Source organism: Merops nubicus, unplaced genomic scaffold, assembly GCF_000691845.1.
Source record: "Merops nubicus isolate BGI_N331 unplaced genomic scaffold, ASM69184v1 scaffold6711, whole genome shotgun sequence".
NCBI lineage: Eukaryota > Metazoa > Chordata > Aves > Coraciiformes > Meropidae > Merops > Merops nubicus.
The window spans coordinates 5,713-18,599 of NW_008588908.1; the positions used below are offsets into that span (position 1 = coordinate 5,713).

The following is a 12,887-nucleotide window of genomic DNA, read 5'->3' on the forward strand; positions in this document are numbered from 1 at the left end:
TGAGGTAGGTGGGAGAACGAGGTAAGCAGCCTTCATTGCATTCCACATTTCCTTATCAGTGCCCCAAGGACACAGACCACTCAGTCTTCATTCTGCCTGTGTCTGCCCTGGCACCAGATGTTTCTCCTTTGTGATCATCACTTGTTTTGTGCTTCCTGGGTCTGACATTAGCAAGACCTAAAATGAGTCATTTTGTCTCATTTCTTTTTCTTCTTTCTCTGCAGCAACTGTAATGGAGAGGCAGAAGAGGAAACAAGAAATAGAGAAAGGACTTCAGTTCATTCAGTAAGTGGACAGCGTCGTTGTTCCCTGTGGTTTTGGAGGCAGTTGTCTTTGTGTGGGAAGGAGATACTGGTCCTGAGGATTTCACTATGATTCTTCAGGGTGTTCTTTGTTCTGTCAGCTCTGTAAACTTGAATTCTGTCATTTTAATTTCCTTGGGCTCTGCCCTCCACTGCAGTTCCAGGATGATCTTTATTGTCAGCATAATGCTGATAGTACCTGGACCTTCTACTTCATCTTCAGTGTGAGGATCTCAAAGTGCTCTCTGAACAAGATTATTCCACCTTTTTTAGGAAGGGGTGTAGCTTCTATTTTGTAGGTGGAAAAAGCAAGGTAAATCACTTGCCAGGTACCTCTGTGGTGCCTATAGGAGAAGCAGATGACCTGACCTCTTATGATTGCAAACCTGGTAGGTGCCTCAGGTCACTCTTCTGTGAATATCACGTGGCTTTCTAGAGCTTGAAGTGGGCCAAGTACATCCTTATAAAGAGTAAGAGTGTTTTTTCCCTCCAAGGTTTGAGTTAGCAAAGACTTCAGAGTTCTGTCTGGGTTCCAGAGTGAGTGAGGAGGTAGCAAGATTGTAATCAGGTTGGTTGTTTTTTTGTTTTATTTTAAGGTCTGCTTTGAGTCCTGCAGTTATGTCTGAAATCTATGTATCTACAATAGGAAGAAAAAAGCCAAATCTTCCATGTTCTATATTTATATCCTGTGGCATTGCAGTGTCATTTTCACCCCAGTCTGAGACTAAGTGGAGCTGATGAGTTTCAGAGAGGCACTTGTGGGCTTTATTTTGGTAACATTTATAAAAACGTGCAAGATTCTTGAAAAGAAAATAACTTAGAAATACAGCATGCTGCTCGTTCTCCTGGAGTGTCCCTTGAACTCTGAACCAGGGGCAGTGTCATTTGTTGGCTTGTTTTCATGTCAAGGAGGGGTGCTCTGATTTTACAAGCAGAATGAATGTTTCTTACAGAGCCATGGCATTTCCTGTAGTTCATTTTAAAGAGCAGGTGATGATAGATTGGGTGAAATCTAAACCATGTTTATTCTCTGACCAGTAAGATCATGTGTATTATGACAAAGGCTGTGAAAAGTGCTCAGGATTTCTCCAGAGCCTGTTGCTTCCTCCTTAAGAGGAAAAATACGTACATGTGGACCAAGCCTGCATGACTTGGGTGGTCCAGTTTGAAGAGTGGAACCTTTCTCTGAAGTGTTGGTGCTGTTGTGGGGTAGGTGTTGTGCACACAAGCACTGCCAGCTTTGTGGCACAGTCTCTGCCAGGACAGCTGGAGTTGAATGACCCCCTGAACCTGTGTCTTCTCCCTTTCTTTTGTGGTGGAGGCCTAAAGGCATGTGGCTAACAGGAAGGATTGCATTTCTCACTGTCCATCTTAGGGCTTGCAGTGAATTTTGAGGAAGTCTTTGCCAATCTGATGCCTCTCATTAGAGCAAGATGTACTTAAAATAAATTTGTGTTCTCCAGGACAAAATCTCATGGAACTTTTTCAAAGATGGGGGGTTTTCAGGTGGCTGTCTGGAGGTATGTTATAGAGGGTTGTGTATGTGCAGAAAATCACTGAGAATAAGAGCCCTCTGGTCTCAAATCCCTTTGGGACCTGACTGTCCCTTGACACCACTGTGGCTATCAGTGAGTGTAATGCTCCCTAATTGTGTTCTCCTTGCCCTGACTACCTTTGAAGTGATAAAATGTTCAGTAACTCACTGAGATGATCAACGCAGAACCAGAGAGATGATTTATTTCTTCATTAGACAAAAGGCCTTGTTTGCATGGATGCCTGTTTCAGGAGCATTTTCTCTTCTGTTTTTTCAGGTCCACATTACCTCTAAGCCAAGAAGATTATGAGGTAATGAAGCATTTCTTTTCTGAAGTTGGGAGCTCCCTGGTTAGCAGGATTTGTTCTGTTGCACAGCTCTTAGTTTACATACCAAACGTGGAGAGCGTGGGATGGTCTGTCACAATTTGTCTGTAACTTAAAGTTTTAAGGTTCTGACAGTGACAGCTTTCAGTGAAAGGAGAAGGTGCTTGAGTGTTCAAGAAGAAAGGAGATATGACTGGATGATTCTCCTGATCTTTTCCAGGAGGGTGGGGAGGCAGGAGAATCTTACTGGGCAGGAAGTTTGCTAAAGCATGTGCAAAGGAAATTGTGAAACCTCTCTTGTCTCTGAATATCCACGTCATTCTTTTTGCTGTCTCACTACTCCCCAGGCCTTTTTGCAGAAGCTGGTGAGAAACCTGTTTGCAGAAGGCAATGATTTATTTCGAGAGAAGGATTTCAAGCTCTCACTGGTACAGTATGTAGAAGGTCTGAACGTGGCGGATTACGCGGCCTCCGACGAGGTGACCATCCCAAAGGAACTCCTCTGCAAGCTGCATGTCAACCGAGCTGCCTGCTACTTTGCCATGGTGAGGACCTCCCCAGCTCATCCCCAGGGCACAGGGAGGAGGGGAGGACATCAGGGTTGCAGTGCTGTGCAATTAGAAAAGATCTCAAGAGGGGTTTCAGGTGTTTTAGGCTGCTCCCTGTTCCAACGCTGGAGGAGACAGACACAGAAAACTCTGATATCTCCCCACTGTTGCACTGTGCCTGGCAAGACCAGAGGAGGGATGTGAGGGAGAGTGGGGTCAGGCCTAAGGAGCTGACAGTGCAGCTCTGTCCACATTGGTGAGGAGTTAGTACAGTCCAGTACCTTCAAGTACTGACTGTTTCTTTGGAATGCTGTTTGAGTATTGCTCTGGAGGCTCCTGTCTCCTCAGGTGAGGCACTGGAAGACAGTGAGAAGGCTTTGGGTCTTGACAGAACCTTCAGCACACACATGGAAAAGGATTCTGAAATACTTGGGCTCTAAAAGGCTGTGTGCTTCCATTTTCTTAAGGAATCTAACAGCTTTCCTTTATGGCAGAACCCCAGAGCAGGTCTACCCTGTTCATAATGAGGCTGTTGGGTGAAAAAAAATTAGCAAGCAGTCACACAAAGGCTGTCAGATGTGACATGCCCAAGATAAGGTTGCTCAAAACACCCTCAATTCTGGCATTCACTGACTTTGAAGCATTCTGAAGTTTGCAAGTCTTAACCAAACATTCTGTTACTGTAAGTTCTGGGGGTTTGTACACTGCTCTGTGTGTGAGGTGCCACGTGCGTTTCCAGCTACCTTTTATCTGCCTGTTCTGTGCTGGGCTAAAACATTTGCACTGCCACAGGAGCAGGGGTTAGTCTGCTGTGCCTCAGCTCACTCAGGGTGTTCTCTTCTGTGCAGGGATTGTATGAGAAGGCACTGGAGGACAGTGAGAAGGCTTTGAGCCTGGATGAAGACAACATCCGAGCCCTGTTCCGGAAAGCCCGCTCCTTGAATGAGCTTGGGAGACACAAAGAAGCCTATGAGTGCAATAGCCGGTGCCTGCTCTCCCTCCCACATGTAAGCTTCTGACACCCAGCTCATCCTGATTTCTGTGGCACACCACCTTCCTCCTCTATAACATGCCTAGCGTGAGGCCAGAGGGAGCCAGGCTGTTCCTGGGAACGTGCTGATGCCCAAAAATTCTGTCTTGACTCAAAGGTGTTTGACCTCCCGTGTGTTTCTTGAGTCCAAGTCACCCTCTTGGTTAGTCCAAGTCCAGAGACACTGGTTAGTGACAGCACATGTGGTGGCCTGGTTGTGAAGAGCAAGACTCTTCCTTAAAAGGTGAACTAAGGTCATGAGATTGTTGTAATGAGCTGGTTTTATGTGTCTGATGGGAATGACTGGGAGCATGGGATAAATAGGGACTTGAGCACTGGAAGGAAAACATGTATAGTTTTCTTGGTCTTGTTAAAAATGGCTCACATTTTACTTGTTGATTGCTAAGGCAAGCTGATAAAGGTTTTTATTTCTTGAGGTGTCCTTGTCATCACGTCATAGTTATTTTTATGTTCACAGGTGTGGAAGTTTTTGCATTCAGAGGAGACTGTTTGCATATACTAGGCCCTAGATGTCTTCCTGACAGTGCCTTTGTTGAGTGTCCTCTTAAGCCAAACACTGAACAGGAAACCAGACTGTAATTAGGTGGAATCCAGTGAGCATTGGTTGTCTTTGGGAAATGTAGTTCTGATTTATCACAGTAACTCTGACAAGAAACATGCATCTGCTTCTGACTAGTGTTAGAGAAGCAATTTCAGAAGGCCTCATTAGCAGTTATCTATTTCGTGTAGCTTGTGAATTCTACTTTCTTTGACTTGGCAGAACAGGGTGACCAAAACGCATCAATGGTATCATGCTAGGGGAGTTCCAAAGGACTTTTTTTTAAACAACCTGTTTAATAAGTAAAACTGTCTGATATATGTGTTCTTTTAAAGCTATATCTGTCTATATTTCATATTGCAGTTAAGCCACTTAATTTAATTTATTTTTAACCATATACTTACACATCTCACATTATTATCATTACAGTCATCATGGTCTACAAACACTTCATCAAACTTCTCTGTGGCAGGAAAGTTAAACCTTAAAAACTCCCTATCAAGGGATCTGCATTCCCTGTTCTAGACCGTTCAGTCTTGTGAATTAAGATACCCCATTGCCTTACTACCTGATTAACAGAAATCATAACCCTTCTCTGCATCAGAGGCAGAGAATCTGCCTTTCATGCTATCTATCATCTCAGTCTTGTTTCCATTACACCTCTGGAGCACCTTGGTACTTCCAGCTTGCATTGCTTTAACAGCTGAGAACTTTGTTGTGATCAAAGCAGAGCATGTGCTAAAATTTCTGGTGATCATGAGGTTTGACCAAGAAGAGGTCTCTGGAGGATGTGGGGACAGTGTCAGGAGAGGGTACATCCTGAGGGGGTGTCAGATGGGGAGAGGACAAGATAGACTCAGAGAAAATAGTGATTGAGCATGTAGGGGAGCAAGTACAGTCAAAAAGTGGCACTCTAGATTGAAGGGAAAAGCCACTGGTACTGTGGACTGGAAGAACCAGAGCCAGAGACTAGTGAGAGGGAGAGGATGAACCTGCAGGGAGAAGGAGGTTGGAAGGACCAGCATGGCAAGTACAGAGAAGAGAGCAAGCTTTGAGGCTGGAGATGAGGGAGGAGATGTTGGGACATTAAGGAAGGACATGGCAATAGGTCAGGCAGATATTTTTTCTTCTGTTAAGAAACTTAAAGTGCATCAGTATTTCTGCAAACGAGGAAGAGGAGACAGCAGAAGGAAAGACTTGCTGGTGATAAATAAGTGAAGAAGATTGTGGCAGGTTGTTCGTCCAGGCACAACTGGAAAGGATGGAGCAGGAGAATGGAGTGTGGCCTAGAACCTTGCCTGAAGCCCACGGTGGTGTGTGAGTGGCCATGGGCAGTGAGCAGGGAGGATGGGAAGTGCCATGCAGCAGAGAAAGCAGAAGGATCTGCCCCATTAAGCTGAGGCAGCTTAACCAGAGCTGGAGATGGTAAAAATGTCTTGTAGGTAGTAAGTTGGAAGATGAGACTTGGTTTCAGCTTGAAAAACAAACAAGCAGAACAAGCTAGTGAACACTGTTTGCATGTCACAGTTGATGATTAATTCTGTGGCTGGCAGAGAGGGGAGACATGCAGGCTGCTCCCCAGACATGGGGGGCCTTGTTGAAGCTGCACCACCCCCCAGCAGCCAGCCTGGGCAGCCCCCCTCCAGCTGTCTCGCCAGCAGGACTCACAAACTCTGCTTCTGGAGAGTGGGTGCTTTCTTGGAAGCAGATATTTGATTCTGATTTTTCTGCAGCACTGAAGAGTGTAGGGGAGAGCTGCTGCAACCTTGTTATCTCAGCAGGGCTGAAGGACAGGAGCTCTGAGGGCTGCCTGGATTCTTCTAGGGCTGCTCTGGCAACTGTCCATCTGCTGCTGTCTGCAGGGGAGGCTCCTTGGCACAGCCCAGCATGGCTAACTGCATTCCTGTTTACTTCACTGCCTGTGCCACAAAGGCAAAGCTAAAAGTGTCCTGCCAATGGTTTTGTCCCCAGGATGAAAGCGTCACACAGCTGGGACAGGAGCTTGCCCAGAAGCTGGGGCTGAAGGTTCGGAAAGCATACAAAAGACCTCAGGTATGGCTTCTTTTTTCTTAGAGGGTGTTCTTTGGCTCTCTCAGATTTACGTTTGCGGAAGTGGAAGGTGCTGCCCTGCAGTTTTAGAGACAGGTACAATCCTTCTGCAATGCCTCGAGCAGGCTGCTGAGTGTCATCCTCATCCTCACCCTCTGACTCGCTTCGCCTCGATCTGTTTCTAACCCTGGTGCTGCTCTGGATCTAATGCCAAGATGTTTCCTGAGGCCCCAGCTGTCAGGCAGAGACAGCCTGGTGTTGCAGGACAGGCCTCTGATGCACTGGAAGCCTGTGTTTTTTTGGAGGAGAGGGACGTGTGGCTTGATCCCAAAGTAGGTTTTGCATCAGAGACCTTTCCCTGCTGCAAGATGAGAAGGGTGGGATCCTTGGCTGCATTAAAGTCATGGCTGATTTTGTAGTGTGATGGATCATAAAAGGTTCCTGCCCCATATCTAGGCCCAAATCATCATTGTGATGGGGGAAAGGCCTGTGATCTGGGAGAACAGCAGGTCCCTGTGTGGTTAGATGCTGGGAAAGAAGGCAGCACAGAGCGAGTTGTGGGTCCAGGATCTGCAACCCGGCTCTGGATGAAAGTGCTTCTGCAACTGGGATAGTGCTGGTGTTTAAATGTATGCCCTGGGATGGAGCTAGAGGGCGTTAGGGCACTGCCAGCACTTTGGATCAAGCTGCCTTGGACATGTAAAATCCCAGGTTTTCAGGAGTAGGGATCATTAGGTTTATGTTTGGATTTGGCTCCTCGGCCCCACACGCAGGGGTGTGTTCAGCAGCCAGCACATAGGAGGGGCATCTTTGCAGGCTGTGGTGAAGTGTTTGTAGGGAACCTTTTGGGGTAAATTAGGCTATAGCATCTCATTCCTCTCCCTGAGCAATCTCACATGGCCTACACCCCAAAATGGTTCTGTCTTAAAGAACAGTAAGTTTTACACAGAAATACTTCTTGCAGCTGCTCGCTTTGGCCTTGACATCTTCTTGCTGCTGTCACATTATTCATCTGTGATGGGCTTAAACCACATGTATGTCAGAAAAGAACAGTTAAAAACTCCAAAATGCTTCTTATAATTTGAAATTCAGTGATGGGTATTTTGATAACACCTTGCTGTCTCTCGTGTTGACTTCCAGCTTTCATTCCAGTGCTGTAATACCTTATGGAAATGATAATTTCTTAATGAAAAGACACGAACTTTTGTTCTCCAGGGAACTTTTTTGCTTCCTGATTGTGTGTTGGGTGTTGGCTGGTTTACATTGAGATGTCCAGAACAAATATATGCCCCTTTTAGTGTTGATAAAACTGTACCCTTCTGTCACAGTGGTATGCCTTTTTGGGGTGGCTTTTATTTATGGGCAGTGCTTGGAAGGAAACCATATAATAACCCAGCTTTACCTAATTTAGAAGCATTCATGGGCTGTCTGTGTTCTAAGACCTCTCTCTTCCTTGCAGCAGGAGTTGGAAACATTCTCTCTACTCAGTAATGGCACGTCAATCAATTTGCCAAACCAGGTAGAGTTTGCACCCCGTGGTTGTTACTGTTCATGAGTTGTGCTACTAGGATGCTTCACAGTGTTATTTATGTGCAAATTTATAACTGTCTTTTAGGATTTAAATGTTTTCATTTGTGTTTTTTGATTTTAAAGGATATTACTAAGGAAATTAGTTCCTTTGAAAACACATCTGACAGCATTTTCCATGTCAGTAGTTAGAGCACTGGAGATGGTTCTTGTTCTTCCTGTGAACATTGGCTTTCTCTTGCATTTTAAATTAGTTTTCAGGTTTTTTAAGTAGTTAGGGCAATGCTAAGTTAAAAGTCAAGGCACAATTGCAGGAGAAGCACACAAAATTAAATCATTCTGTACTAAGCAAGTTAAATACACAGTTTATGTATTATTTTTATTGTACGGTCATTTGGGAGATGCAGCTTGGGTGGGGAGGGCACTGTGCAAATACTAAGCTAAAATATAAGAAAATGCTGATTTCCTTGTTCCACCACTGGGAAAGGAAAAAAAAAAAAACAAAACCAAAACAAAACAGAAAACAACCACTTGCTGTTTTTACAGGCTGTTTGGTACTTCACACTACTCCTGAAAGCAAACAAACTATAAAACCATAAAAATTGTCATTTTTTTACAGCAAGATGTACTAAGGAGTTAGTTTACCTCCCACTGTTCAGTGGCTTGCCTTCACATCTTTCTAGGAAAGCCAGCCAGCTTTCTTTAATAGGTGTGCCTAGTTTTCAATTTGAAGATCTTTCCTTTTTCAACAAATTAAAATAGTGTGAAAACTAGAAATTGCAAAAACTGTTGCAGCAGGTGCAGCATCTCAAGAGTAATGCTTTACTTGTGCCTTTTTAAGCTTAAAGTGGAGGAAGATACCTCTGTTTATATTTCTGTAAAATATGGGCTCAGTTTATTCCTTGCCTGGAGTTGCAAGTCAGCAGTTGTCTTGGCAAAAACCTTTTCCTGTTTGGAGTTTGCTGTTCAAAGTTTGTGGCTGTTAGACTCCAAAATATGTGAACTAAGAAAAGGAACGTTGTGTAAGATCAGGCTAATCAGATCTCACCCTACATGGTGCTCACTGACTGCTGGGTCCTGAGATTTGGGACACAGCATTCTCATCCAAAACCCTGTTCTGTGTACAGATTTGCTCACGTGGTTGGGTATTGTGCAGGGCTGGTATTCCTGGGCAGGGACAGGATTTGCCCACTGCTGGAGGTAAAAATGAATAAGCTCTTTGGATTAATGCTCTTTTAAAGTGTGGTGGTTCTGCTGCTTTTGCACTGAGTGAAAGAGGCCATAAAAGAAAAGGGCTGGGTGTATTTAGGAGTAGTGGAGAGTCTCATCTGTGAAGAATTACTCTTTTTAAAGACTCATTTCTGATTATATTTTTCTCTCTGCTTGCCTACATCTTTGCAGACCAGTTCCAATGGATTGGGTTCAATTGATGACATCGAAACAGGTAAAGACATCTCTAATCCCTGACTTTTTAGGACTTCAGTGATGTATTTGACTAGGCTGGCAGGCCTGAGAGGTTCATCATCTTAATTTGTCTCTCTTCTGTGTGCTCCTGGGATTGGAAACTAGGAGGAGGAAGAGGTGGTGAGAAGCAGGAGTGTTTTCCTGCAGGAAAGCTTTTTGTCCAGGCCCAGTGAGAGACACATCTGGGAATAAAAAGGGTCTTCTCTGATATACAGCTCTCTCCAGTTGTGATTTCTTAAACCTGGGCTTGGCAAAGCTCCTGAAACTCTTCTGCCAGCCAGAAGAGTCCAGGTAAAGTGAAGTTAAGGTTGTAGGCTGAGCACTGTGCTCTGAGCACATACAGTCCTCCAGGACATTGAGATGGAGGGAATGAAAACAAAGGGAGCTGGGAGGGACCCAGGGAGAGCTGTGTTCAGTGTTAGCCACCCAGGAGGAGCAGAAGGAGGGCTACAGGATTGTGTTTCTCCTGCTGGGAAACAAGTGACCTTAACTCTGCCCCTGCAGAAGGGCTTGCTGGTTGCTCTGCCCTTTGTGGTGTGCTGGAGCATTGGGCTTGTGCCTCTGTGTTCCTTTGAGAGGTAGCTCTGTGTGTGTGGGTAAATGTGGAGACTTGTCACTGCACCTAGCCAGTGCTCTTTTTATAGAGAGAAACTAATTCCATTATTCAGTGGAAAACAAGTTAGTTGCCTGGGACAGGCAGGTGTATGGCCAGAGAAGCTACCAGGTGGGGGGCATGGCATCAGACATTTGGTTCAGGGGGGCAAATGGACAAGACCCTCACCGAGCTTATAGTAGTACATGGGGCTTAGTGTGATGGCAGTGGCAGAAATCAGAGAGAGGCAGGATTGGTAGGAAGGGTGCCCCGGACCAGAGACTTTGGGGAATTGGTGATTGGAAATCTGCTTATCATAGAAGGCTGGTTTATGTTTTTAAGGTGGAGCCAACTGCAGGTGAGTACAGGAGGTGCATGAGCTTTCTGGAAGGAGAGGATGTGATGTGGGAGTGGGGGCTGGTGAGAGAGGTCAGCAGATGGGGTGTCGTGAGGAAAGCAGGAGTGGGAAGGGAGCAGTAGGGGAAAAATTTGGACAGAGGTGAATGTGAGGAAGTGGCTGAAGGAATGACAGGGTTTGGGTGATTGGGGGGGGGAGCAGACATCTCCCCTCTGCCCCTTGCAAGTCATGGAACCTGTTGGTCCCTGCTCTTCTTGCCCTTCACGTGCATGGAGCTGTTGGGGGGCCCGTATCATTCTCTGCCTTTTGGTCCTGCATTCAGCTTTTCTGAATCTTGGGCCTCTTAGGGTGTGTGAGGGCTTCTTTCCTCTGCTTCCCAGCCTAAGTGGGAACTGGAGGGCCTCATTCATTCCACAGAGAGGGTCTGAACTTGTGGATCCTTTGGGGTGCTGTCCTTGTGCACGCTCCTGCTCCCCCCTGTCTGTGTCCACGGGCCCTTGCAGTGGGTCCTGAACCTCTTGTTGGCCCCTGGAGGGACCTTGACAGTACTGCAGTTCTAAACATCTGAAAAACAGGAAGGCACAAGCTGACCCTCTACTGAGGGAAGTCTGGCTGAGCTACCTCCTCAGCTGGGATCTGTGAGCTGCTGTGTGTCCTCTCAGCTGTTTTGTTCAGGACTTGGAGGTTTGCAGGAATTGCTGATTTGCTGAGCTCCCTAAGAGAGGCACCAACAGAGTCCTTGGTGCTGTAGAGAGGACAGCAACGTGGCTTGCTCACCCAGTCCCAGGTAGGAGGGGATGGCTGAGGTCTCATGGGGGCTGAGTGAGCAGAGGCAGGATACAGCATTTCTCACAGCATCAAGATTTGTGTCTCTGTAGCTTGTTTAGTCCCTTTCTTGTTCTTTACCAGTCTTTCTAATAAAAGCTATTGTCTCTTCTTCCAAACTTTGCCTTGCTTAGGCCATCGTAGGCACAGTGCAGCCACTGCTATGTGGATGGAGAAGGTAGCAGCTTTGTCTTACTTCTTCTCTTTTATTCCAGGACATCTGCACAGGGGCAGAATTAAGGTAGTTTGGGTGCTTGGTTTGAGAGCTGCCAACGGAATGCTGTTATTTTCCAAACTTCTAACACTTGAACAACTCTTTTTTTTCTTTTTAACCTTTAATGTTTGGGAGAATAAAATGCTCTTCTGTGAAGAATATGTGCTTGTAACCTTAGCTTCACTTAACAGAGGTTTATATTGCATGGTGGGAACCTCCTGCTGTTCCAGGAATGTTCTGGAGAGGCAAGGAAGCCTTAGGCACCATCTCTGCCTTTCTACCCCAACCGTGGCTCTCTGAATTTCCCAAGGGGATGTTTGCTGCTAAGGTGTTGAGGGGGAATTTGGGCAGCAACCTTTGACCTGTGGAGATCAGGAATCACTCAAGAGCAGGGAATTTACATGGGGAATTTAGTGAGTGTGATGGGGTTTTTTTGGGGGGACACGTTGTTAGCACAACCTGATCAGGACACTTGATCTCTGACTCTCTTCCCAGCAGGCCCTTGTGGTTTTTATCTTCTGCCTTTTAGGATGGCTGAGGTTTTAGAGGCAATGTGTGAGTAAGCAAGCTGTCATCTGGAATATCAGAACTCCAAGGAGCAGAGAAGGCAGTGATCTCTGCAAATGCATTAGTGAGGCACATGAAAGAAAAACTGGATTATGTGCCCCTGGCCTTTAGTCCTGGCCACAGCAAATTCAGCCACTGCTCAGCCCCAGGTTTTGTGATGTTCATGATGACTGTATGTTCTCTGTCCAATCCTGACAGTCAGGGTGGGCACTGGCCCTAAGAGAATATTCCAGCTGCCATGAGCCATTGGAGACTGGGAACAAAAATGAAAGGGCAAGAATTCTTCAGACCAGAGCCCCTCCTCTCAGACAAGTGGCATCCTTGGCTTTTGTGACTTAATGGAGTCGTACAGTGTTGGTTCTGCTGGGCTGTGCTCTGCTTGTCCCCTACAAGAGGCTCTCCTGAGTGACAGGCTCTGTTTCTCCCCCATCCCAGACTGCTCTGTGGACCTGCAGTGCCTGCCAGCTCCAGTGGCCGCCTCCGTGCCCGTAAGCGAGGGGCTGGCCCCTTTGCCCTCTGACTCAGATGCAAAGGGCTTGCCCACCTCGCTCCCTGCTGCCAGCTTGCTCCCAGCTCCTGACTGTCCCCCCCTGCCAGTGTCTGAGAGCGTGGAGGACTTCACAGATGGGGACATCATCGGGGAAGAACTGGACTCCCTCCTGGACTCCCTCGCCGAAGGGTCGACATACTCTCTAGTAAGAGTGGGTGCTGGGTGGGTCCCCTGCTTCTTGTTCCAAATGGGTCTTTGGAGCATGTGGAGATGCATCTGCTGCAGCTCTTCCTGTCAGTCTTTCCTCCTAGCTCTTCCTCTGGCAAAACTCAGTTCATTTCTTCCTTGATTTCTGTCTCTGGCTTGTGAGTATCTAAAGAGGGCACCTCCAAGCCTGCATGGGGCTGCCCCTCAAAAGGTACCCAAAGCACCACCTCTCTGGCCTCTGGTGCCCATGGAGTTGAAGCAGGCCTGAGGGTAGAAATGGGTGTCCTGAAGCAGG

At 46.5% G+C, this 12,887-nt stretch overlaps 1 protein-coding gene across 1 annotated transcript in view; it reads left to right on the forward strand.

Annotated features, from left to right (window-relative positions):
• The first annotated feature begins 232 nt into the window (after positions 1–232).
• Positions 233–12,887, forward strand: part of ZC3H7B (zinc finger CCCH-type containing 7B) — a 34,927-nt gene continuing 22,272 nt past the window's right edge. The window contains exons 1-8 of the mRNA XM_008949400.1: positions 233–285; positions 2,114–2,147; positions 2,510–2,707; positions 3,559–3,717; positions 6,271–6,351; positions 7,808–7,867; positions 9,277–9,319; positions 12,331–12,590. Coding sequence (XP_008947648.1) covers positions 233–285; positions 2,114–2,147; positions 2,510–2,707; positions 3,559–3,717; positions 6,271–6,351; positions 7,808–7,867; positions 9,277–9,319; positions 12,331–12,590 — 888 coding nt within the window. The remainder of the gene's footprint in view (positions 286–2,113; positions 2,148–2,509; positions 2,708–3,558; positions 3,718–6,270; positions 6,352–7,807; positions 7,868–9,276; positions 9,320–12,330; positions 12,591–12,887) is intronic.